General features: G+C 46.4%; 1 protein-coding gene across 1 annotated transcript in view; it reads right to left on the reverse strand.

Moving 5' to 3' along the window:
* Nucleotides 1-1,238: 1,238 nt before the first annotated feature.
* Nucleotides 1,239-25,631, reverse strand: part of LOC149347939 (serine/threonine-protein kinase SBK1-like) — a 55,282-nt gene continuing 30,889 nt past the window's right edge. The window contains exons 2-6 of the mRNA XM_089587781.1: nt 14,100-14,227; nt 11,554-11,742; nt 7,389-7,568; nt 6,093-6,274; nt 1,239-4,060 (exon numbers count right to left, since the gene is read on the reverse strand). Of these exons, the coding sequence (XP_089443907.1) occupies nt 3,676-4,060; nt 6,093-6,274; nt 7,389-7,568; nt 11,554-11,742; nt 14,100-14,219 (1,056 nt within the window). The 5' untranslated portion in view covers nt 14,220-14,227 and the 3' untranslated portion in view covers nt 1,239-3,675. The remainder of the gene's footprint in view (nt 4,061-6,092; nt 6,275-7,388; nt 7,569-11,553; nt 11,743-14,099; nt 14,228-25,631) is intronic.

A 25,631-nucleotide genomic window follows, 5' to 3' on the forward strand; every position in this document is an offset into this window, starting at 1 on the left:
TAGATATAGGCACATAATACCGCACTCTATTCTAGCTAGGCCTAATAGGTTTATCAGTGATTGTTAGCACTATCGGCACAAAATAAACATCACTGCCTGTGCAGGTAGTCAGGACTACACTGTGCATTTTCGAGACGAAAATAGTTCTTGGATATTCCATAATTCTGTAGCGGCTTTTTCTTAGAATACATGTATAGCGGACTTTAATTACACAGTATAAAGGCAACGGGACCAATCATTTAAGATTCTGCCAACACATGGCGCATTATACAACTTCATGAATGCTTTTTTCTTGTGCGCTCTATCGGGCCACGGTATTCTTTTTGTCGCGAGAATCTTCAACCCTTAGAAGAAGGGAACATTCTGAAGTAAAATTTCTTCCTAATACGCACCCGATGTTTCCGGGGAGCAAGGCATGAGTTCTAATAAACCGGAAGTTCGAATTGACGAGATTCCGGAATACCTTACGCTCTTTTTTCTTCTTTTAGCACTGTGCCATAACAAAAATTATATTAGTGTAAGCTACGGAGATGATGCTTCACTGAATTTTTGATGCAGAAAGAGACTGTGGACATTGATGGCGTTCCTGGTAGGCTTCCAAACTGAGCGTCTTTGGAGTCACGGCTCCTCGCAGCCAAGCGGCAGACAAAAAAACTTTGAGAGGTACGTTGACGTGGTAAAAAATACGCTCTGTCCCTTCTGTGGTTGGGAATAGAAATTTAGCGCTTTTGCGCGACAGACACGGGGGCAGTCTGCGTTCGTTTGTACTGAATGAAGCACGTCAAACTTCCGTCACCTCGACACCTCCGGAACCTCTCTCCTCCTCTTCAACGTCCTGGTTCACAAAATCCGGGATAAAAATTACTATCTTAGAGTGAAATAGAAACTCGGTGCTTATCTGTGAGTGTCGCTCGTTGTGCGACCAACCGGGGGAACCAAGTATTCGCACTCGTGATAGCGTCTGTTATCAAAAAAGTTTTGTCCACATCGCCGCAACGGCCCGCGACCGCAAGAAAAGATGTATCCAGAATTCGTGGACGCTCCAAGTAAGTTGAAAAAAAATCTGAACAGAAACGGCCATCCCTGCAGCCCTATAGGGGTATTCGCCTGCATCAACAACTTTTCTTTATGTAAGCCTTTAAGGCCAACGAGGTTAAGGGTGCCTCTGAATAGCACGCAGACTAGTTAGGGCGTGACAAGAGTCCGAAGCCGAAGACAGCGAACAGTAACCGGACTAGCGCATACCACGGCCTTTATACATACGACAATAACTGTACGGAACTAATAATTAAGGAGTCACTGCAAGGCAGGTTGCTGGAATAAAAGAGAAGGCTGTGCTCAGTGTTATCGGACGTTGAAGGGTCACTTATTAACCTAGGCTCGAAGACAACACTCAACGCCAGGAGTTAGACTTTCGACTCATACGGTGTAGTGTCACGTAATAAGGCTTGGGGGACACAGTCGTGATTGAATGCCAGTGGCAGAAAGGCTGTTGAGATCTCTTCTACACCCAGGAGCAGTTTTCGTACGGAGAAAATACTGAAAGACAAAAGTTTAGAACATCGCTCCAAAGCTATGTCGACCACCTCTAACGCGTGCGCAAATATCAAGGTATCTAACCGTGGTTTTGTTGAAGCTAGAGACAATTTTCCTTCGTTCCTCTTATGTAATTGAATCGACTTGAATCGCGCAATTTTTTTTTTTGCAAGAACGGCCCGTCACTGTCGTTAAGGCCGCGTCTTGTTTGCAGAAAGCAATGCAAGAGTTCCTCTCAGCCTTGTTTTGAACACTGTACAGTGGCATTATAACTTGGCTGAATGCTATCGCGTGGAAGCCGCACACCTCCCTTCACTACATTTGTGACTCGAATTTCAATCACTGACGTACGCGACGCCACCCCACGAGCATGCTACAAAACAACAACCTCACACAAGAGTCATGTTGACTGACAGTAGCACTGGCGACAGTTCATGGCGCACGTCAACATTGTTGCCTGCATTGGCTCACTCACTGTCCGACTTGCCGGATACACCTGGTGGGCCATGTCCAGGTGATGTACGTCACAACGGGCGGTGGACTGTGGGTAGGCTTCACTGTGGCGTGTATTGGCTAAGAACACGTCAACTGCGCTGGCCTCCGGAAGAAGTCTCTACCACGCAAAACTTTCCTTTTTTTTTATCTGCTCACGCTTCAACACCAAGCTGCCCCAGATGCAGTGCAAACTGTGTTGAACTCACTTGCGGAGACTATCATGGCTCTTGTTTTTATCTGTAGTCACCGCAGGGTTCACATATCTCGTCACTACACGGAGTCAGACACGTCACAGACAGTGGTCGCGAGTTTGTAGTCCCCTCTGCGTTTGGAACCTTTCTGTCCAGCATCGGCGAAACAGTAGATGTGCTGCCACTGATGCATTTCAGAGAGTCTCCTGGGGTATATCGGAAGACGAACGGGAACTGCAACACCGGGATTCCACAATACCGTTGGTGGCGACCGCGTTAAGACACGAACGGCAGATCTGGTGACGTCTTGCGATGGTTTCGAAGCCCAGCCGCGATATACTCTTCGAAGTGCGAACGTCGCTTCCTCTTCGAAGGTAACAATCAAATTACTGGCAGACACACAGCTATCTGCCTGTTCCGCCCCTTTCAACTTCAAGCAGGGATTGCAGTCCTGTGAAAATGGGTGCCGTCTTTCAATCTTTGTGAAGCGCGAATAGTCTAGTGTCTTGTTTGGTGCCTGGAGTTCCAACATCCAGAGAGCACTGGCCACACCTGTGCTTGCCATTTCATTGGGCCAGGTACTACGAGCAAGACACTGCAAAGCACATTGCACTTGCTTGAAAGTTATTACAGACAACACCGGTCCACAAGATTTTGCCTCCACCCATGACGTCAGCAACGTGTCTCGTTCACACTGCAATCTTTGGTTGTCGCCATGACAAGAGATTCTGTGCATTGGTTCCAAGGACGTTACCTTCAGTGTCCGCCAGCACTTCGTCGTTGTACTACTAGATTCTTCCTCTTCCCTTGACGCGCAGCTGTTGTGACCTTGCTTCTCAGAAAAGCTCTCGGACGACTAGCATTTTGTACGACATGGGTCCTCCTGCCGATGCCTACGAGTAACCTGTACTCCCAGGCTCCTCTTGGTACTACTCACCATCCTCCCATAGGTAATACACCGAAGACTCGACGGACATCGACAGAGCACCCCTCGTTGCCTGTTGGCCTAGAGTTCTCGCTTGGATCACTCTGGTATCCCCGCTCCTGTTATGGCGAAGAACAGTTTCCACCCGAGAACACATAGAGCTCGCCCCTTTTATCGTTGTATTACCGGCGCTTCGAAGTGTCACATGTTCTTCGCTTCAGTGCCTCATTGGTTGGTTTCCCTCGGCTTCGCCATGTCTCACACATGCCGACGACTTTCCATGTTTCCAGTATTCCTTGATTTCTGAAACCCGAACGAGCCACCGGGTATCACGCAGACTTCAGTGTCTTCCGACCACTCTGACCACCTCACCCTTCGCTAGGTCCCCTAGCCGTCAAGATATAGCAGCTTCTACCGTACGTTATTTGCTCTACTATCCACACCTGAGCAAATTTATCTGCGCGCAGAAGCTCAGCTTTTTTGTTATCTTCACGGACATCACCCGGTCAGCTGGCCATTAATGGGCCCCTATTGGCTCTCCTTAGCCTCACCCTCGGCTCCGGACATGATCCAGTTCTGAATCCTCTGTTCTTTTCCGTAGTCCGTGAGCAGTTCGTCGCCGAGTCTCTTCTCTTGGCCCGTGACGGCGGCCACTGTCGCAGCGTCCCAGATCTCCGAGACCTTCGAGGTCCGTGGAGAGCGAACCATGAGCCACCGGTCGCCGTAGTACTTGTTGACCTCGGTAACGGGGTACCTCTTGGTGGGCTTGGGCTCCATTAGTCGCCGCATCATGCGAAGCAGTCTAGGCGTGAACCGCTTGAACTCTCGCGGCGTCCTCGTAGTCTTGCGCTTCTGCCAGTCGAGGAACTCGTTGAAGCGGCTGTCCGTGATGTCGGCTTTCTCCCAGGGGAACCTGCAAGATCAGCGGAGGGTCAGTGACGGACGCCAATTTTAAGAAACAGATTAACACAGAGCTTCGGAAGGAGGACAAAAAGGAACACGAAACACAGAACACAGGAACATGAAACACAGGACACAGGAACACGAAGCACAGGACAGCGCCCGTCCTGTGTTTCGTGTTCCTTCCTGCCCTCGTTCCGTTGCACTGCGTTAATCTGTTTCTTAAAGTATGAACCAACTAGCCCACACCAGAATCCTCTTAGAACAGAAACCGACAGGCGTGAAATCACATGGATTCCCACGCAGAAATAAGGTAGAAACACCATGGTATTATTATTTGCTTCACGAAGAACATTATCAATTATAATTTATAGTGCCTGAAAAAAAAAAAAACTTTAGTCAAGATATTCCATTGCACTCCTTCTGTGCGTGCTTCTGCATGGTTCCTCCGTTTGACATGCAGAGTTTATAGTAAAATATTACAGTGAATTCACCCTGAAAAAAAAAACAAAGAACATGACCAAAAGAGAACTTGCTTAAGGAAATGTAGAGAAGCTTTCCACGGGTGGACTACTCTAACTTCCGCATAGAGAGCCAAGTACTGCCCTCGGACGTTACGAAGAGTTATATGGTAGAGAAACAGTTTTACATAAGTGTTGTGTCTTGCGCGTAGACGCGTAGACGGGGGACAAACGAACAGCTCGGCCAGTGCTCGATTCCCGCCGCGGTGCTGGGTTCGGGTTGCGCGTGTGAACGAAGGGCCGACGAACCTCTCGACGTTCCCTTCCTCCTTTCCCGCCAGCCCTCTCCTTTCTGCACCGGCGAGCCGTGTCTGGACACGGCGATGACTTCGGATCGCGCCGATGAGCGGCCGCCAGCGCGCACCGCTTGAGTCGAGTTCTAATAAATAGTTCTTATGTTCGCGAACACCTTCTTTCTTCAAGCCAACCGCGGACATAACAACATAAGCTAATGTACAATGGTGCTAATTACAGCCATAAGTAAAGCTTGGGACACTGTCCGCGGCTGTGGGACCCTCGGCTGTAATAATTATGTTTGTTGCATGACGTCGTTAGATGTTATAATAGTGAACTGAAACTAAAGTCCGTATGGAATGTCAACAAATGGATCGTGCGGCCTAGATACGTCTCCGACTTTCGGGCCCAAGCTGCAATCAACATCTTTAGTGCGAAAGAAAAAAGGCAGCGGTTCAACTCTGCTTAGCCGAGTTTCACGCAGCGAAAGCTACATAAGCATGAATAAACATTGTTTATCTTTAGTACATCTTTCATTGTTTCTTAATTTTCCCCACCACTTCACAGCCGCTTATTCTTCTTCATTTATTGGCTTGATAGAGACAAAGACTGATCGATGGTCAGTAAAGTAGTTAGCCGCGATTTCGATCTTGGACACGCAGTAATTAGACGTGCGAGTTTCTCATTGGTAGAAAAAGTCAATTGTGGTCCTCCACTGCGTAGTCTGAATGTTAGAATCCGAGGTTAGATGAAGCGCACAGCTCTGGTTATATATAAACCACTTGACGTCACAACTGCGAATTGAATCACGTGACACAACGCGATTACCAGGTGACTTTCTTACTGCCTCTGCCGACAACTCGCAAGGTCAAAATTCAATGCCAAAGGTCAAGGTCAAAAATCAGAGGCCAATGTCAAAGTTCGAGGTCAAAGATGGTCCACTAAGTGGACTACACATGGTTAGGTATATGTGCATAGCAACACTAGCCATGACTTATTCCAAGGTCGTTTCAAGGTCATTCGGAGGTTCACGGAGAAATGCGTCCCAGCTATACCAGTGTAGCTTTCGCTGCTGACAAGAACTGACATCGCGACTCGCATCGTTACCTGGCAAACATGCGTGTCAAGAAGCTCGGGACAGTCCCAAAGAAATAGGCTACCTTAGGCATTGTTTGCAACTACACAAGTACTGTATTCATTGCCTGAAGTAATCATCCTGCATAGGCGCGCTACTAGTTAGTGTGATTGTAGACAAGTTCGCAGATGCAGCAGCCGCAGTTGGCCCATCACCTGGCTGTGAGTGAGGAGAAGATGAGCATGCCGATCTGCCAGACGTCGGAGCCCAGCTCGACGGTGTAGCCTTCGAGGTGCACCGCCTCCCAGATCTCGGGCGGACAGGTGGGCAGTGACCGCGTCCGCTTCTTCACCAGCGTGCCCGCTTTTCTCGTCAGACCGAAGTCGGTCAGCTTCACCTGAAACCAGGAGGAATGAAGATTGTAATAAAGAGAGCGGCCTTGAAGCACTTGCAGTTCTCAAGGCTTAGTGACACGGGCTTTGACATGCGGACGCGTGGAAGAAGTTCCTATACCGTGATTTCGATTCAGTACATTCCTCTACTCGCTTATGGACAATATGCTCTCCAAGACAAATTCCTCGAGGCTCGTGTTAAGCAACAAAGCGTGCAACACGGAGAATAGATTACATCAGAGCTCACTCGCAGCTGGTGGCGAGTTGTCACGACTGTCATTCGTTTCCAGAGGACAAGACCGAAACGAATGGAAGATTTGAACGCGGTCTGCCCTGCAAAAAATTTTTTAGACAGTCTGTAAACTGTGTAAAAAATCTGTCTATAGAAGTCTATAGACTGTCCTTAGACTTCTGTCCATAAAGTCTATAGAGTCTCTGTAGACAAATGCTAGATAACAGTCTACAGGCAATGCAAATGATAGAGAGAGTCTATAGACAATCTATAGCTTTATGGCCACACATTTTACCCGACTTTTGTTTCTAGACAGTCTGCAGACTATGAATAGACAAAAAGAAATATCTATAGCAAGGCAATAGGGTCGATAAGAAGTCTATAAACTGTTTATAAACCCTTTTTATAAGGCGCCGCCACGGTGGCTTAGTGGTTATGGTGCTCGGCTGCTGACCAGAAACACGCGGGTTCGATCCCGGCTGCGGAGGCTGAATTTCGATGGAGGCCAAATTCTAGAGGCCCGTGTGCTGTGCGATGTCAGTGCACGTTAAAGAACCCCAGGTGGTCGAAATTTCCGGAGTCCTTCACTACGGCGTCCCTCATAGCCTGAGTTGCTTTGGGACGTTAAACCCCAATAAACCAACCAAACCAGTCTATAGGCAATGCAAATGATATACAGAGTTTATAGACAATAAATAGCTCTATGGTCATACACTTTTAGTAGACTTTTGTTTATAGACAGTCTATAGATTATGAATAGACAAAAATAAATATATATAGCAAGGTAATAGAGTCAATAAGAAGTCTATAAACTGTCCATAGACCAATTTTATAAGGGCTCGGCTGTACCTGCGAACCAGACATTGTCCGTGCATCGCCTAGCGTACCTTGGTGAAGTCCTTGCTGAAGATGAGGATGTTCTCTGCCCGGACGTCCCTGTGCACCAGCTCCTTGCTGTGCATGAACTCCAGGGCAGGGATGATCTGCCTGAGCACGATCTTCAGGTCGCGCTCGTCGATGCCGCCGTAGTACTCCACGGCGTGCCACAGGTCTCCGTAAGGAGCCACCTGGGAGAAGTAGCACGGATTTCATGGCACACGGCAAATGGCCTCTCCCTCTCAATCCCCTTCATTCGCATCGTAGGCCGCGGGCAATGCTTTCTTCGGATAGAACGCTGTATATCAGTCTGCCTGTCTGTCTGTGTTAGTGCGCATGCGTGTGGGCGTGTGTGTGTGCCTGGCATTGTGGGTACTCGGATATTTCTACTAAATGCATATGCACCCCCAAGGAGAAAGTAACAAGCATTTCGATAAGGCAGCACAGATCAGGGTCATAGAGAAAAGTATATTAGCAACAGCGGTGTAGGCTGATTGTCCGCGTCAAATGAAATCAGCTCTCGCTGCACTGCTGTCACAAATAAAAAGGAATAACTAATTAAGTGATGCGATGTGATGTGAATTTAGGGATGTGAGGTGAATGAAGAGAATTATTGGAATTGAGTTAATTATTGAGTGAAGTGAGTGAATTAATGAAGCAAATGACTGTTAAGTGAATGAGTGAAATGAACGAACGAAGTGAATGAGTGAGTAAAGAAGTGAGTGAGTGAGTAAAGAAGTGAGTGAGTGAGTAAAGAAGTGAGTGAGTGAGTAAAGAAGTGACTGAGCGAGTAAAGAAGTGAATGAGCGAGTAAAGAAGTGAATGAGCGAGTAAAGAAGTGAGTGAGTGAAGAAACGAGCGAGTAAAGAAACGAGCGAGTAAAGAAACGAGCGAGTAAAGAAACGAGCGAGTAAAGAAACGAGCGAGTAAAGAAACGAGCGAGCGAGTAAAGAAGTGAGTGAGCGAGTAGAGAAGTGAGTGAGCGAGTAAAGAAGTGAGTGAGCGAGTAAAGAAGTGAGTGAGCGAGTAAAGAAGTGAGTGAGTGAGTGAGTGAGTGAGTGAGTGAGTGAGTGAGTGAGTGAGTGAGTGAGTGAGTGAGTGAGTGAGTGAGTGAGTGAGTGAGTGAGTGAGTGAGTGAGTGAGTGAGTGAGTGAGTGAGTGAGTGAGTGAGTGAGTGAGTGAGTGAGTTAAGAACACTGGACCCATCCAGCCAGCCACTGTTTGTACCACGTGGTTAAAGAGTGACAGAGTTCATTACTCTGTTTAAGCTCGTTGTAAAACTTCGCTGCAACAAACTTCCCGCAAATACTGCATGGTACTGTTCAAACAGAAGTCTAGCGAGCCATCACACGCGGCAACTAATACAATATGCCACACGTACTGACTTATGACTGGCTACAGCCCAGAGGTCATTGGTGCCCCTGCGAAAACAAAGGGCTGTTCATTCTTCTCGCCACCCTCAAACCTTGATTTACAAGCGCCCGGTCTCGGTTTAAAGAAAAACGACTTTCTACGAGCGGAATCTTACCACTGCGCGTGCAAACCCTTATGTTTGGTTAAAACCTCGCCAGTAATCATCACAAGTCGGGTGGGGAAAGAACAGCGCGCTCGCTCTGCGCATTGCGTCCAGCCTAAACTCAGTCCGCCAGTGTGAATCCTTCACCAGTGCAAGCCGAAAGGAGACGCGGGGACAGCCGAGGCGCTATTTTGGAGTCGGTCAGCTCGGGAACGCGAGCATGCATACGTGACGCAACGGACCGCCGCTTCAGATGCAATCGCGGAGCAGGACGCCGGCCTTTCGTCGGCCCAACGAAAAAGGCCTAGCGAAATGGCATCGCGCGCAACCGCCGAGGGAAACACGGCGTGAGGAAGTCACAGGAAACGAGAAAACTGCTTTCTTCGCCTCGTGCTGTACCTTTCTTTTCTCCTTGCATACGAGCGAAAACAAAAACAAAAACGGGAGGAACGAGTAGGCCGCCTAGCTCTGCGAGACGCTCGTAAATTACTCTCTACCTTGCCAGTCCTAACAGTGACAGCTCGGGCCTCCACTTTCATTTTCGGTTCTATTTACTTTTCCAACTTTGTCTTATTTTCCCGGGCGCCTTTTTCTGGGAAGCCATAATTAACGCACCTTATAGCTGAGTAAATAGGGCAAAGCAGCTCGGAAATAGTAGTCTCGTCAACGGTGCTCTATATTAGGTTTACATCGATGGGGGGTATTTTTGAGCGCGCCGTGGGCTTCGCGTTTCGCGAATGATAAAACCTCCGTCCATCGAGCACTTATTGATGTTGGCTGACGGCATGTTTGGTTCCGCTTGTTTGTGTTCCTGATGTCGCTACCGAATTTAGGCGTCTCAGTTTGTCTGCATCTGCGGAAATTCGGTCCGCCAGCAGCACTGATGATGTTGATGTATTGGTGTTCCGCTTGCAGTTGACGCTTAGTTCAGTTGTTGTTAGCTGCTGGTGCGGTTAGCCTTGCAATTACTCTACTAGCGATTGCTCCCCCGGAGCGAGGCATAAAAAAAATTCAGGGGGCACTCTGGCTCTCTAAAGTGCTGCAAGTGTTTGGCATTGACTGCGAGACTTTGTGCTGTACTAGTGCTTTATTTCACTACACACTTTGACTACACATTACAACTACTTCGACTTTGACTGCTTCTTTAGCACGACTCTCTCTCTGCTTCGATGAGTTCGGTTGTATCCATGGCTCTGTTCGCAGTAATGAGGTATGTAATGTGGTCACTGACAGACGCCTTACGCCCCTGTCGGAGAGGATGACAACTATTTTTTATTAGTTGTTGTCGGCTACAAAAGGGGGCGTCAAGAATCCGTGGGTGACCTCATTACTTCGAATCCGCGCAGTCTGACTCACGTCATAGCCATTTCGACCAAATGAAAAGCGTGACACATCTGCTGACAACCTTCTGTCGACAACGATGAGGCATTAAAGACTTTCGCCTTAATATTGACTGCACGAGTTTTGCCATGACCTAGAACAACTATACTACCACGCACACAAACACCGATAATAATGATCTATTTCTAATGTCACTATTTTGAGTCCATAGCGCTTAGTCTTTACCCTAGTTGAGCGGTTGAAATGGTTTCTGGTTACACCCGCGCTGATGCGGTATTTCTTTAGAGCATGTAACATAAACTAGCATGTGCGTCATTCCCGACCTTAGAGAAGACATTCGCGTTCATGCTGCAGTCGCTTCCCTTGCGTTCATGAGCAGCTATGCGACCATACTCAAAGTACAAATAAATAATAATTTCTGGTAACGTGGTTCCCAGTGCCGCAACACAGTCATTAATAATTAATAGACATTTTTGCTCTAACTCCATTAACATGCACTCTGATTTACTGCAATGTGTAAGCATAATCGTTTTGATATGTTTGTGATTTAACCGGCGCGTTTCATATTTTATGTGATTCGTGATCCCCTTATATCCCCCCCCCCACACCTCAATGATCCCCATCAAGCCTGGCCTTTAAGGGTAAATGATGATTACGGTGGTAGCATGTAACATACCCAACATTTCTGGACAAAAGCATTTTGTAAGCATATTGTAATATTTCACTATAACCATCAAAACATCCGCAGAGCTCTCCTCGGCAGACGCGCATTCTTTTGCTATTAACGTTTCTGCTATAATCAAAAGCTTTCCCCATTGGTTTTCTATGGCACTCTTAACTGCTAGATGCCAACAATGGAAAAGCTTTAAAAGAAAGATTTGGCTACAAACTTAAAAAACACCAGTTACTAACACTCGGCCGCCGTCCGAGGCGTCCTGTATTACTCCGCTGGCCAATCGCAACAGTAAATGAAATCAGCCTTTTAATGTTTCAATATATCAAACAATTCCCGTATCAAAATTCTAGAGCTCTTAATCTTTTCTTCTGATAAGCTTCTTGTTTTGGTAACAAGAAACATTTAAGCAGTGCACTACTTTTTCGTCGTGGAGGAATTCTGTGCGCGGAGGCTGAATGTGGGCGGAGCTTCACTGCAGACTTAAGTTGTATCCGACTATAAGAACTTCAAAAGGAAGATTTGTCTACAGATCGGAAGACTCGACCACTACCCTTTACAATTACATGTCAGTACCTTGCAATTTTCCAATATTGGAAATTTTCGTCCGAGGATGTATTGAACGCGACAGTAGTATAGCTCTCACCTCCTGGGCGAAGTAGTAGTGCTCGGGCGTCTCGAAGCAGACGTCGTACGTGTCCAGGATGCTGGAGTGCGGCGACAGGAAGTAGCTGTAGTGGAACTCGATCAGGAAGTCCCTTAGGGTCGTGGTTGCACGCGGCACGGCCTTGAGCGCCACCTGCGAGCCCGTCTCGCGGTGCCGCGCCAGCACCACCTGCGCACCACACACACCTGCCTTCAACACCTGTCGCCGTGTCCACATTGGAGATATCTGAGCTTGGGACATGATACTCTCATGGTCATCCCCGACAACTATTTCCGTGTTTACTGCCGCCTATGCCTAACTGCTAACCCAGGCATTACGTCACCAGCAACACTGTCTTCAAATCACTCACGTAATGCCATCATATATATCTTCAGCTCTCTCCGGCACCTTATGGCCATCACTATAGTAGCCACAACAGAGGATAAATCACCTAAGATTGTACGCAATTTTTAAAAATAGGCTTTTTGATTTAGAAGACAGCTTTTTACCCGCCGCGGTGGCCCAGTGGTTATGGTGTTCGGCTGCTGACCCCAAAAGCGCGCGTTCGATCCCGGCCGCCGCGGCCGAATTGCGATGCAGGCGAAATTCTGGAGGCCCGTGTACTGTGCGATGTCAGTGCACGTTAAAGAACCCCAGGTGGTCGAAATTTCCGGAGCCCTCCACTACGGCGTCCCTCATAGCCTGAGTCGCTTTGGGACGTTAAACCCCGTAAACCCAAACCAGAAGACAGCTTTTTCGGCACAGCATTGTCAGCGGCGTAGTACCTCAGAGTACAGCTGACAGGTGCCAACTAGCAGGCTGGTTACTAATATTGAATAGTTAACTTCTTGGCTATTACTGTTAGGCTCCTTAATAACTGAGAGGTGTGTAGACAACCGTAATTCGTAATTACTATCCATATCAGTTTTTAGAATTTTGAAAACGCTGTCACCCTCGGCGCTGTGGCCCAACTGCAGGCAAAGCGACCTCTCTAGTGCACGCAACTCGTCGAAATAGCCCAAATTTGTTTGGCCGCAGCGTCGAGCGTAACAGCGTTTTTGAAATTCTAAAAACTGATATGGATAGTAATTACGGTGGGCTACACGCCTCTCAATAATTAAAAAGCATACTGCGCTAACAGTCGAAAAGTTAGGATTCAATATTAGTTAACCAGCTAGCTAGTTAGCACGTCTTAGCTCTACTCTGAAGCCGTACACCGCTGACAATGCTGTCTTGAAAAAAAAAACGCTCTTCTAACTCAGAAAGCCTATTTTTAAAAATAGTGTGAAGCCTTAGGTGGAGCATCCCGTATATACACACTGTTCTCTCTGTCAAATTCCTGTACTGCTGCCAAGTCTTTACCACAACGATAATCACCACCAGCGAACAACCACGCCTACGCAAATGCCTGGTAAAGAAGCTGAACTTATATCCGACCACGTGCGTATTCTCATCGGCTTTCCGAGCCGTGGCGGTTGCAGACCTGGCTATTTCAGTGCTTTATCATGGCTACGCCCAATAGCTACGTCAATGGCCTCTGTGCGATCTGTCCAGCTACCGTGCAAGGTGCTGCGTCTACGTTCCCGTGAGGTCATGACGGATGCATATCCCTCTTGTCTCCCGACACTCTCTGTTCCACGTTATCCTTAACGAAATACGGGCCCTCGTAAACAGCGTCCGCGGTCCTCAAGGAATGTAGCACACGTCAGTTTTGTGTGCGACTACGCATCCACTGTAAGCCAAAACCTTCAGTTGCGGGATTCCATCAGGTCGAATGGAAGCCTCTGATGATAGTTCACCGCGTAGCGGCGGCTTCCCTGTAATGACTGCCTAACTACGATTAACGCAACGCGTTTAAAGTCCAACCTAACACAGCCAGAAATTGAGGCTCCAGATTAATTTAGACCACTTGCGGTTCTTTATTCTCGGCTATGATCGAACCCAGGACCTTGGGATCAGCAGCCGAACGCCAAAGCCACTGCGCAACCGCGGTGGTTCGGAAATGCCAATAAGTCGTCAAGCCCGGGCGCATATGAGATAAGGGTAATTCCTGTCTAATAATTTACGCTTTTAGCTGTCCAGTTCTACAGCAATTATACTAATGTCGCCGCTGGTAGCGTTCATACATTCACAAAAGTTGCAGAGATAGCACATAGTCTCGAAGAAACACCGATGGAAAGCAAGATACATGCGCCCACGATCACGCATAGGAACTACTGTAGCCACATAGACCGCACAATGCAATGCTTCAGTTGGTTCTTCATCTCACTCTACCAACAAGACTAAGAAGCCGCACAACCAAGCAGCGGGCGAAGCACAAGGTGCACGACTTTCTTGTACTCGCGGCGTCTACTGGCTGTCCTTGGCGTTCGACTGCCCAGCTATCCAGTACCCAAGATGTAAAAGTATGAAGGAAACATAAACCAACTAAATCAGATTCATATAGCTCGTTATAACGAAATAATGGATATAACGAAGTAATCACCGAGCCCTTCAACTTCGTTATGACGAGGTTCAACTGCACCGATACAGAGACGTCGACCCACCTTGCCGTAGTCTCCGGAGCCGATCTCTTTGATGACGTCATAGTGTTCCTCCATCTGGACCGCCTCCAACTGGAGCTCTCGGACCTTGTGGATTGTGGCTTGTTGCTTTGATTTGTCCATGGTGTCCGCTGCAGGAGTCGAGGAAAAAGAATGAAAAATTACCGTGATTAATATACACCTTTGGCATACAACTGCTCTGAGTTAGCGAGATGCGGGCAACCTCTGATTATTGATACCTTCCCAAATAACACCAAACATCCTGAGGACGTCCTCAAATAGCCAGAACGTCCTCGTTGCGAACAGGACATTCTGGGTACATTCTGAGTGCATCGATGACTAAATATCCTCATGAGGATGTCCTAAGTTTGTAGTAGTAGTAGTAAAAACATTTATTTTTATTTTTTTTTTCAAAAGGAAGAATTAGGGAGTAGGGGGATGGGGATAGATAGATGTGGAGCTACAGTGGTCGGTCTTCCCTAGTCCAGGATACCGTTGGCCTCCGCCGCTGCCTTGGCCCTCGTCACCAGCATAAGCTGAGTGCGTGTGGTGTGGGGGCTACGCCACAACGTACCACGCCACCTGGGGCTGCGAAAAAAGCCCTTTACTACCAAAGGTAAATAGCCCTAGTCTAGAGCAGTGGGAGGCCCTCCTGGCTGACTCCTAAGTTTGTACTCTGTTGGACGACTCGAGGATGAAAATTCCTCAAATTCCCCACAACTGACCTATCGCATCACATTATTGTATTAAACAGAGGTCAAACCAGCGTTATCTCTCGCACTCGGCTCTGATTAATTAAAAACTGCGTGTTTACTAAACGACGTGTTTGTACAACAGTAATGTAATGAACTTAACCACTGTGACCCTAAACTTATATGCCTTGAGAAGATATCTTAAAATATTTTTGCTTTACACCTGGTCTTATATATCGCACGTTTCTTGTGGTGTTGGACTGCTTAATATTTTTGGACCGCTCGTCTTTTACTTTCAGGCAGCAGAATTCAACTCCGCAGACCTGGGGACCTGGGCATGGTAAATCCGTGCTGTGCCTCTTCGTGTTTATTCCGGATAGCTTCTCTTACATTATCTTCGAATACAGCACTATCATGAAAAATGATATTGATACAAATCCTGAAGAAGTACGGAAAACATCCCCGGACATGATCCTCAGGACATCTCCAATATGCGCAACGGACGGACAAATGGATCCAAGTTGGACTGCTTGAGGACAATTTAGGGACAACCTGAGGATATTTGAAAATCCTCTCGTGGCCATCCTGAAGTCATAATCGGGATGTCTTTGCGTTATCTGGATTGTATGATAACAAGGCGACAACACTTTAGGGCAAGGAATTGCACAAGCAGACCTGTGGCGGTGTCTCATTCACTGCATGTTAACACTTTCTGGTAACCGGTGTACATTAGTATGTAGTTTTTGTCCGTTCTGAATATTCCATGTACTAAATCTTACTATTCCCGTTAGCACTTAATGGTAGTGCCGCGGAAGCGGTCACAGTACCACCCCTGCAGGGTATGCGCTCTCGTGACGTCAGCCGAGGCACTACCCCCGGCCCTTTTTAGTTAAATTTTCCCAATGGACACAAATTGCCTTGGACGTCCTGGGGACGTCTGAGACGTCCTGCGGACGTCCAATGAAGTTTCAGTGCCCATTGGGAAGGTGGATGTTCACCTCCCTCGTTATTACACACAACCGGTTCCGAAATTTTCCACGACATTCTCAGTCCAAAACTGGGGCGAAGTGCCCTTTATGGGGAATATAAGTGAAAACATGCATGAAAAAAACTGGGCTTTCATCCCCATGATGCTTCCCAAAATAAAAGCCATCTTTCTGCCGGAGGGCGTCTTAATCAAGACTGCTCTTTTTGATAGTTCGGAACATGCCGATTAGATAAGTTGCATGCAAGACCCTTTACGTTAAAACAAATGTGAGAAAACTTTTGGCTACCATTCCTGGTGAGAAAAAAAACGGTGTGCCCAAATTTCGAAAAGGCCAGGTAGCGCGTCACAGCGGCAATCACTGATTCCGTTGATCCAAATGTCCTCATGCTAATCATTGCTTCGCTAAGGCAGCCTGCTCCATTGGGACATCTACCTAGTGTTCTGTATAGTTACTGCCTATTGAACATAGTAGCTCGTTGAACAAAACACTGCTGCGACAAAGGGGCCGCCTTACTTTCGTCACTCCGAGCAGCCGATAATCCGTGCTTCATTAGATCGTGACGGATGGGAATGCAAAATGAGTTTGCTTTCTTTCCGTGAAGAGCAAGTAATTAAAATATTCTAATAACCACATTTTGAAATCATCGTTGTCAGTTCCGTTTTTGGGTATTAAATTTTGTTCTGCATGTTCACTATTATCCCTATTAGTTTTCCTTGCTTGAAAACCATTATTGCCATAGTTTGTACTTTGTCTGGATTTGCATTTGCTTATTGAAACGTTTAAACTGTGCTAATCCCATTCGTAATTTGCTCCTTTCCTGCCTTAGCTTCTCACATATTAAGGCGAAAGCCTTTAATGGCTCATACTGTCGTCCGTTAGCAGAGGGTGTCACACCTTTGGCACCGTGTTAACTCGGGAACTAAAAAAAGATAGGAGAAACCGAATGGTTGCTTCACATAGAGGAGGATAACATGAACCTAGAAGCCAGGTTTGATGACTCTATAGTAATTAGTTAATTAATTATAGGCAACAATGTCAAAAATTGCGTCGAAATAACGCAGACGTCGATATAGCCACGGGAACGATGTGACGTCAAATCCACGGGAAGTCGTCATGGCATAGTGAAAATTGTCCGGATTTGTGTAAAATTAGATGAAAAAGTGTGTAATTAAGCGTAATTAACACTTAAAATCCCCGAAAGATGTATAATTTAGATATCGATATAGCCACGGGAACGGTGTGACGTTACATCTACCAGAAGTCGTCACGGCATAGCGTCCTTGGCTTACACCTCTCAACACTTTAGTAGCCGTAGTGTCCTCGCAATTTTTTTTTCCCGCAAATCCTCAGCGAGGAGTGCAGTAATTACGAGTTAATGACACCAGAAGCCGAAAATAGAAACACGGTTAAAGTGATCGTTCAGCGCTTCATCAGCACTGGCGTGTATGATCGATTGGCCGCCCTAAAGAACTGAAAGATTTTGCTGAGGTTTGCAACTCGCCGGCACTGCCAACGTCTCCAAACTCTAGCGCACGTGGGAAGGTGGCGCCATCTGCGAATGAAGTTGACAACCTGCGCTCTGAAGATAGCAGACGATCAATACTCCCTCCTCCTTGCTCCCGCGTAGCGCCAGACACGGAGGAATCGTGACGTCAGGAAAGGTCGTGACGTCAGCGACGCGGCTTCCTTAGCTTCAGCACGTGAGGCTATTAACTCCCGCCGCTTGCAACACGACGAACGGACGCGTATAGTTGCGGAATGCCTTTTCTGTAGCGACGTAGCCGGTAAACACTTGGCTCCAGTGCTTAGCGAATGGTGGCGTGAATTAGGCACTGACCGAGGATAAAGGCATCCATTCGTCGTTAATAAAACGCTTTAGATCTAAGAACACTGTGACAATAAAACTGGGTTCATCGACGATCATGGAACATACTGACAAGGAATTTGTTGCCCACAAAAGAAATCTAGTTACTAAAGGAAAAAAAAACTTTCATCCTTCAGGCCCTCAATTGCTTTAATTCAGAACTATCCTTTCACTGACACCGATGATCTCAAATAAAATAGTACATTTATCAATTTAACAAACTTATCTCAGTTAAATACTTGGAACTGGCCTCGCATGGCAGTTAGCGAACAGTTTGTGTAAGGTTCGGCCACAACTCACGGCATTCCGGTCTGTTCTGTTCTATTCTATACATCAAGAGGTGGCGCTGCAGCAAGCAATAGGGATTTTAAGACGACGCGAGTAGTGGTTGAAATATACATGCCTGACCAAGACGCTGCTATGTAATTCATTATTGTAACAGTGTCGATTTTTAAAACGGAACCAACGTTTTCAGACACTTACTATTCAAGCCAAATATGAAGTTCGCACCTGCCAGCACCCCTCCACTTGATGAAAGACTGCAGAGTCTTTCCCGCATTTAGTATCTTTTAGAACCTCTATGGTTTACACCTCCCGGCGTTCCAAATGTGTATGAACAATGGCAGCACCAGTTTTCCCTTCGTTTAGAGTGCGAAACTCTATGAACGTTGCGGTTCTATTAACGCTTAAGAAATTTCTTTAGACAGTCTATAGACTGTCCATAGACTTCTGTCTGTAAAGACTATAGACTTCCTATACAGAAATCATAAAGACTTGTCTATAGGCATACATACTCTATAGACAGTCTACAGAGAATGTGTAGATGGTCATACGCTTTTAGCAGACTTTTGTCTATAAACAGTTTATATACTATGAATAGACAAAGTGAACACAGTTGAACTTCGTTATAACGAAATTGAGGGGGCGCGGCGATTTCTTCGGTATAGCTGTAGCTTCGTTATAGCCGGTGTTGTCCGAGCTTCCAAGGGGAATCGTCATTCCTTCGTTATGTCCATTATTTCGTTATAAGCCGTTCCATTAAAACGAGGTTCGTATATCTCTATAGGAATACAATATAGCCTTCGTCCGCGTCCTTTGCGCTGTTCTAAAAAACAAACAATGCAAGTTTATTTGAATCCCTCACGAAGAGGCTTTAAATGGACTCTGAAATGATTTCGGTAGGCATATCTATGGCAACAGATCTGCAGAGGTGGTCTTTGTGGGTATTCGATTCGAACTTGAAAGCGCTGCCTAGACCCTACAATTTAGAAATGATTAAAAAAAATCGCTGCTCGCAGTACAGTGCCCTGCAATCGATAAGGTGAGCGAATTCGCCCACGCTTCCCACTGACGTCATCGGGGTAAAGGACGCGGGGCTCTGAGGCGTCGTCCTAATCGGTTGCGAGCTACTGCGAGCAGCGATTTAAAAAAAATTCAGGGGGGGGCACTTTGTTAACCTAAAATGCGGTGAGGCGAAAGCCTTTAGCGCGGTGTTGCTGCTTGTGTCACTGATGTGTGGTTAAGATGTTAATTAAGTACACAACTGTTTGTGAATCTTAAATGCTGGAGACACTGGAGGGCATTTGGGAGGCATCCGTCTGCTTCGACGCCATTCTGCAAACACTCTCCAGCGTCCTAGACGAGGAGAACTACATATGCGTTGGCAGGAATTAGCGTAGCAATTAGCACGCTCGGCTGCGGGATGAAAGGGTGGTGGTTTGAATCCCATCGTGCCCAAATACTTTTTTTTTCTGGTGTGACTAGAAAAAGCGCGACACCTCTGCTGACAGCCTCCTCTCGACAACGATGAGGCATTAAAGGCTGTCGCCTTAAAAACTATTTCTAAATTGTAGGGTCCAGGCAGAGCTTTCAAGTTCGAATGGAATACCCACAAATACAACCTCTACAGATATGTCGCTCTAGATATGCCTACCGAAATCATTTCAGGGTCAGTTTAAGGTTTCCTTCCTTCCTTGCCCTATCTGCATGAAGCCTTATACGCCCCGTTACTGAGTATCTGTCACGTACACGTTCCATGCTGAGAAGCACCCATCGGTGCCCAAGGTTGCCAGCGGCGGACCCACTGTTCATTCACGCGAGTCGCTCGTGAACAAACAGGAACCTCGGCCAAAGTAAAGAATACGATTGCCCACGCCAACAGGGGGCGGGAAATGCAGCCGAGACCGCAAATGGCGCGTGCAGAGCAGTTCCCACGAGAGGGGGCCCACTTTGGAGAGCGCCCAGTGCCAAAACAAACAGCTGCATCTGTGTAGAATAAAAAGAAAGAAAGAAAAACACGCTGTCTCTTTGGTATCTCTCCCAGAGGCGCTCTTAGCATTTATAGGGCTCCGCGATCTGCGGAATGGGCATTGAGGGACGCAGAAGCGGTTTACACGCACCGCGCCTTTTCAAGAACGCTGAGGCTGAATACCCGCAGAATCGAATGTCCTCCGGTTCTTCGGACAGCGGACCTTCCGACAGCTACAGCGAGTCGTCTGCGGTATCCGCATAACTGTGTTCAGGGCACCTTTAGAGTACGTTGACAACTACTGCGTACAATTCTGGTTCTTAGTGAAAATGGGTTTTTTGGATCTTTGTGGCAAAGTCGATGTTTGTTCAACAGCGAAAGGTGAATTCATTGCTAAAAATTTATTTGAAAATTAAACACAGAAACTCCTGACGTCAAGAACGAACGGACTTAGTGATGACCGTTTGGAAGTGAATGGTTCCGTTACTTGTCCTCAGAGATCCACGTCGAAAAATCGGTCTTGACGTCATATATCCTCAGAGATCCGCGTCTAAAAATCGGTCCTGACGTCATAGAAGCTTGCCGGTTAAAACGGCCTTTGATGACGACAACTCTTTTCCACCTGATGAAAGCTTCTTTTTCCTTTTCCTGAAAAAAAAAAAATTCTGGCTACGTGTCTGGTCCGGCGTCTTTTTGCGGGATTAAAATGCCTCAAGCATGGACACACCAAGTAGCCCAACTAAGCGTGTTTGGCGGATCCTCCCCCACGGGGCCTGGAGCACGTCACCAGCTGAGAGGATTGGGAAACCCTGCTACGCTCTGAGAACGAGGCCCGGAAGAAGACCGCCACAGATCGTGCAGTGAGGCCGTGCGGGGGCTAAGGGGTTCTGCGTGCCCCAAGCTCCTCTGTGTAAATAAAAGTTTTTACTTCCACTACTACTTCGCATAACCGCAGCTGCTTGCGTGTTCAACTCTTCCTCTGGAAACGCTTACCGGACCGGCCAGACACCTGTCTCTGAACCACGTGTTAGCGCTAGCTTGCCTGTGCGGAAGAATACATCCGTCCTTCCAACACTAACACTCCCTTCTGTCTTATATTTCCTTCCTATCCTATCCTTTCCTAACCTATCCCTTCTTTCTATCCTATCTTGTTTCCTTTCTATCCTATCATGTCTCATTTCCTATACGATCCCTCCTACCTAACCTATCCTTCCTTCCTCTCTCGTCCTTGTCTGTTCCTTCTTCGTCCTTGTTGTCTTAGCGCTTGAAAAATGTCAAATCTGCACCAACTAGCCCGATCCGCTACCATTCCTCTCTTCCCTATCATATCATTCTTTTCATATCTTATGCTATGCTTATCCTTCATTTACTACCCTATCTTATCACACCTTCCTATCCTTCCTTCCTTTATAATCATCATCATCAGCCTGACTACGCCCGCTGCAGGGCGAAGGCCTCTCCCATGTCTTTCCAATTAAACTTATCCTTTGCCAGCTGTGGCCACCGTATCCGCGCAAACTTCTTAATCTCATCCGCCCACCTAACTTTCTACCGCCCCCTGCTACGTTTGCCTTCTCTTGGAATCAACTCCGTTACCCTCAAGGATCAGCGGTTATCTTGCCTTCGCATTACATGCCCTGCCCAAGCGCATTTCTTCCTCTTGATTTCAACTAGAATGCCATTAACCCGCATTTGTCCCCTGACCCACTCCGCCCGCTTGCGGTCTCTTAACGTTACACCTATAATTTTTCTTTCCATAGCTAGTTGCATTGCCCTTACCTTAAGCTGAACCCTTTTCGTTAGCCTCCACGTTTCTGCCCCGTAGGCGAGTACCGGTCAGATACCGGTGCGATACATCTGTCGAATGAACTGCCTACTCATGTGGTACAAGAGTCTGCATGACCGTTTTCAAATCAAATCTTGACCAATATTGTAATCAGAGTTAACCGTCCCTTTTTGTATATAGCATTTGTAGTATTTGTTTTTTTTTTGTAGTATTCCCATTTGAATGCTGTTTTTGCACTACTAACTCGAAATGTTCGTCGTTATAATGAATCATATTTGAGGTTTTAGTATGTATAGTGCTTTGAACGCATTGTTTTTTCCCTCCCTGTCCCGACCCTGAAATGAGGATTAACAGTATGATATAATAAATAAATAAATACAGCTGTTTCATACATTTATGTCGAAGTCTATATTTCTTTTTCTATATTATCCCTATTTTCTATTCTATCCTTCATTACTATCATCATTATTCATTCCTGGCCTCATTGCTCTCCGTATTTCTTTATTTCATTTCTTAATTTCTTCTGTTTTCTCTTTCTCTCTTTTCCTTCCATCTTTTGATATCTATTTCCTTCCGTCATCGTACTTTGCTTTTTTCTCTAATTCATTAATTTTATTAATTCTTTTCTTCCTCTAAGTTTCACTGAAAATTTCTAGAACTGGCCTCATCAAAAAAAAACATTTGCTCTTTGTTTCTTTGTTCTTTAATCGGGCCCACACTGCAGGAAAAAGTGGGCGCGCATATACAGACCAAATCTAAGCTCGAGACGAGGGCCGCCCAACAAGACAGCCCCAAGGGCTTTACGCCGCGTCGGCTGCCTTCATTCAAGCCTGGCCAGGATATCTGGTCCAAGGAAGAAGAACAAAAATTACTGAAACGTAGACAACGACGACCGATCTCTTATTGACACAATGAACTGTCCGGGGCGGAGAGAAAAAAAAAAGATTACTTTTCCACCCACGCCCACTGCCACGCAGACAGCTCACATACGCCAAGGCTCGGGCGTTTCAAGACAGAATCTCGCAGACACTTTTTCTGCCTCACATTGACGTACGTCGCATGATAAGTTCTGATTTCGTTTATTTTTTTTCTTTCTTGGAGACAGTAGTCGCTAAAGATGGGCCGTTTACAAATCCCCGATGACATGCGATTGAATGAAGGAACCATAAAGAAAGAAAGAAAGAAAGAAAGAAAGAAAGAAAGAAAGAAAGAAAGAAAGAAAGAAAGAAAGAAAGAAAGAAAGAAAGAAAGAAAGAAAGAAAGAAAGAAAGAAAGAAAGAAAGAAAGAAAGAAAGAAAGAAAGAAAAGAAGGCAGTGGGAAGAAATCGGGAAAGAAAGAAGGGAGGACAGACAGAGAAAGATAAAAAACGATGAAATGAGGAAAGGATGGGAAAAAGGGAATGAAAGAAGTGAAAGAAGGGAAAGATAGAAAGGGGAAACGGCGCTAAAAGCAACTAGACAGGCGCAATAAGACCAGAACAAAGGCAAGCCGCAGATTGTTTACGCACGCTCACCCAGCGTCACGACGGCAATTAGTCGCTGCCACGGAGTTTACGCTGTTCTTTTATCTTTGTTTATTTTTGGCAACAACCCGATGACGTTTGCCCGAGCGTTACGAGTACTATGACGAAGCCGCTCGACAAGAAGCCGCCCCCATCCACGCAAACACACGCAGACTCATTTTCTAGAAGACCTTCAGTGTCCTAATCAGGGAGCAATGTGACCCCTGTTGACGACGTCCAGCAGCAGCCATCGAGACGCGTGCTGACGTCACCAATCAAGTCTCTTATAGCGTTAAAGGCTCGCCGAGGTCGAGCGGAAATTAACCGCCTGCAGGAGCTGGGCTACGTTCGGAAGATCAGGGACAATTAATTTGTTCCGGATGTCAGAGGACGTTAGTCGACGTTACCGCTGTAGACGTTACGTAAATCGTTAACTGGGTAACGAAACCGGAGACAGTTCATAAATAGTCGATCCCTTTTTTCCGTAGCTCAAAGTAGAAACGCTACTTAGCCTTCGGCGAAAGGTCAAACTCGAGGGGAATAATTACGTCAGTGATGCCCTTTCTTTAACGGACTGCAGAGCTATTTGCGATTTTTGCGACGCTATTCTTGGAAGTCAGAAGCGATAATAGACTGGCTTCGCGTCGGCGCCCTGATTAAATATTAGCCTCAAGAAATCTCTGTCCTCTTTGTATAACTGTGTGCTAGCTGTCATGATAAATACTAAATCAAAGCAGATAAAACCATCTACGAAAGGGGAGTCGCTCACTAATGGCGATGTGGAGTCACACTGCGGAATTCACGCGAGATGGCCGCTGAAACACCTTCTTTTTGCTTTTATTTTCTTGGCGGCGACAGCTGTATTAGGGATTCTCTTAAAGGATAAATACTTTGATCGCTGTAAACGAAAACATGGCAAAGAGCAACGCAACTCAGTACGTACCACGCAGTAAACGAATGCTCCATTAAAAACGAAAGCTAATGAGCATACCATAAGCTAAAACTCCATAACCGGCGAAAATTCCGCAAATACGCCTTAAACTAAAGCTACACGAACAGCGGAAACTCCGTGCGCATGGTGTAAAAAGACACTCAAAAAACGTCGAAACTCCCAAAATACACCCTGAACGGGAAGTCCCTAGCTGGCCTCCGGGGTGAAGGGGATGTTATCCGAGTAAACCCCACTCATAATTGAGACCTTCAGTTTGTGTAATTCCTGATTGATCCTGGGAGAGGAAGCTATTATGACTGGTGGAGGTGGGTACCTCATAGCTATCGTTCCAACTTCTCATTGGTGCTTCCATCAACAACGTTATCAATGCATACATTAAACAGTACAAGCGGAAGAGTTTTGCTCATTGTGAAAGAAAAAATACCCCGCTATGTGTGAACTGTATGTGGGCACGGCTCTAGATCAAGGTAACTTCCCTACATTCTCCGCATAGTTGTTATAAACAGGCACGTCAATTTTGGCCTTATATCATCCCCGAATGTCTTGCAAACGAACACTGAGGTTATAGAATCCACGTGAAACATATATATGGCGCCATTGCAATCAACGCCACCTTTTGGCGCTCAACGAAACGTCGCAGAACAACCTGCGATTTGCCGAAACTGACTTAGTAGCCATTAGGGCGTTTTGAATCTACCAGTCGATTAACTTCCCTGTCGGAAGTTCTGCAGTAAGTATGGTCAAGTAACTATCCCGCTGTTCTTCCACGCGGAATTTTTAAGGAACTTCAGAATGCGAACTTCCGGAACTTTTTGTGTGTTAAATCCCGCGGCGCTGCACTGTTGTATCCACATCCTTATCTTCTTTTCGGCACTTTTGGTTCTACCAAGCTCCAACTCATATAAACACCCCAGTGGACATTGAAACTCCCTTGGATGTCCTGGGGACGTCTGAGACGTCCTGCGGACGTCCATTGAAGTTTCAGTGCCCATTAGGACGTACCCTTCTTGTACGCCCAACGTCCCGAACGCGCACTCATTGGTCCAAAACTCGGACTTCAACTGAAACCACGAATATGTACATTATAATCATAAAAGGAGCAAAAATGAAGTAATCAGTCCTCTAGCACACTTCCTTTAAGTAGTAGGGTATTCTGTCCAAGCCTTGGGGTAGATTTCCATCACTAAAAATACGAAATACTTACGGTTTGCAACGGAAACGAATTCCCGCTTCAAAACATGCGAGGTTTTAGCAGTGACCAAGATTTTAACAGAGGTTTTAACCTCCTCTATTTGCTAACCTTAAGACCTCCCACTCAATGTTTAAAAGCCTCCTCCAATTGCTAACTACATCAAGTTAATATGCTTTGCAGTGGGAATATACCTCCGTTGCCAAGAGTAGACATTCCGCATATTTAGTGATCGAAATCCACTGCGGAGCTTGGTCAGCGTATCGTGTCCCTAAAAACGAGTGCGCTAGGGGATAGCTTATTCCCTTTTTTT

The sequence above is a fragment of the Amblyomma mixtum genome, chromosome 4 (assembly GCF_055824585.1).
Source record: "Amblyomma mixtum isolate Tamu chromosome 4, ASM5582458v1, whole genome shotgun sequence".
Taxonomy (NCBI): domain Eukaryota; kingdom Metazoa; phylum Arthropoda; class Arachnida; order Ixodida; family Ixodidae; genus Amblyomma; species Amblyomma mixtum.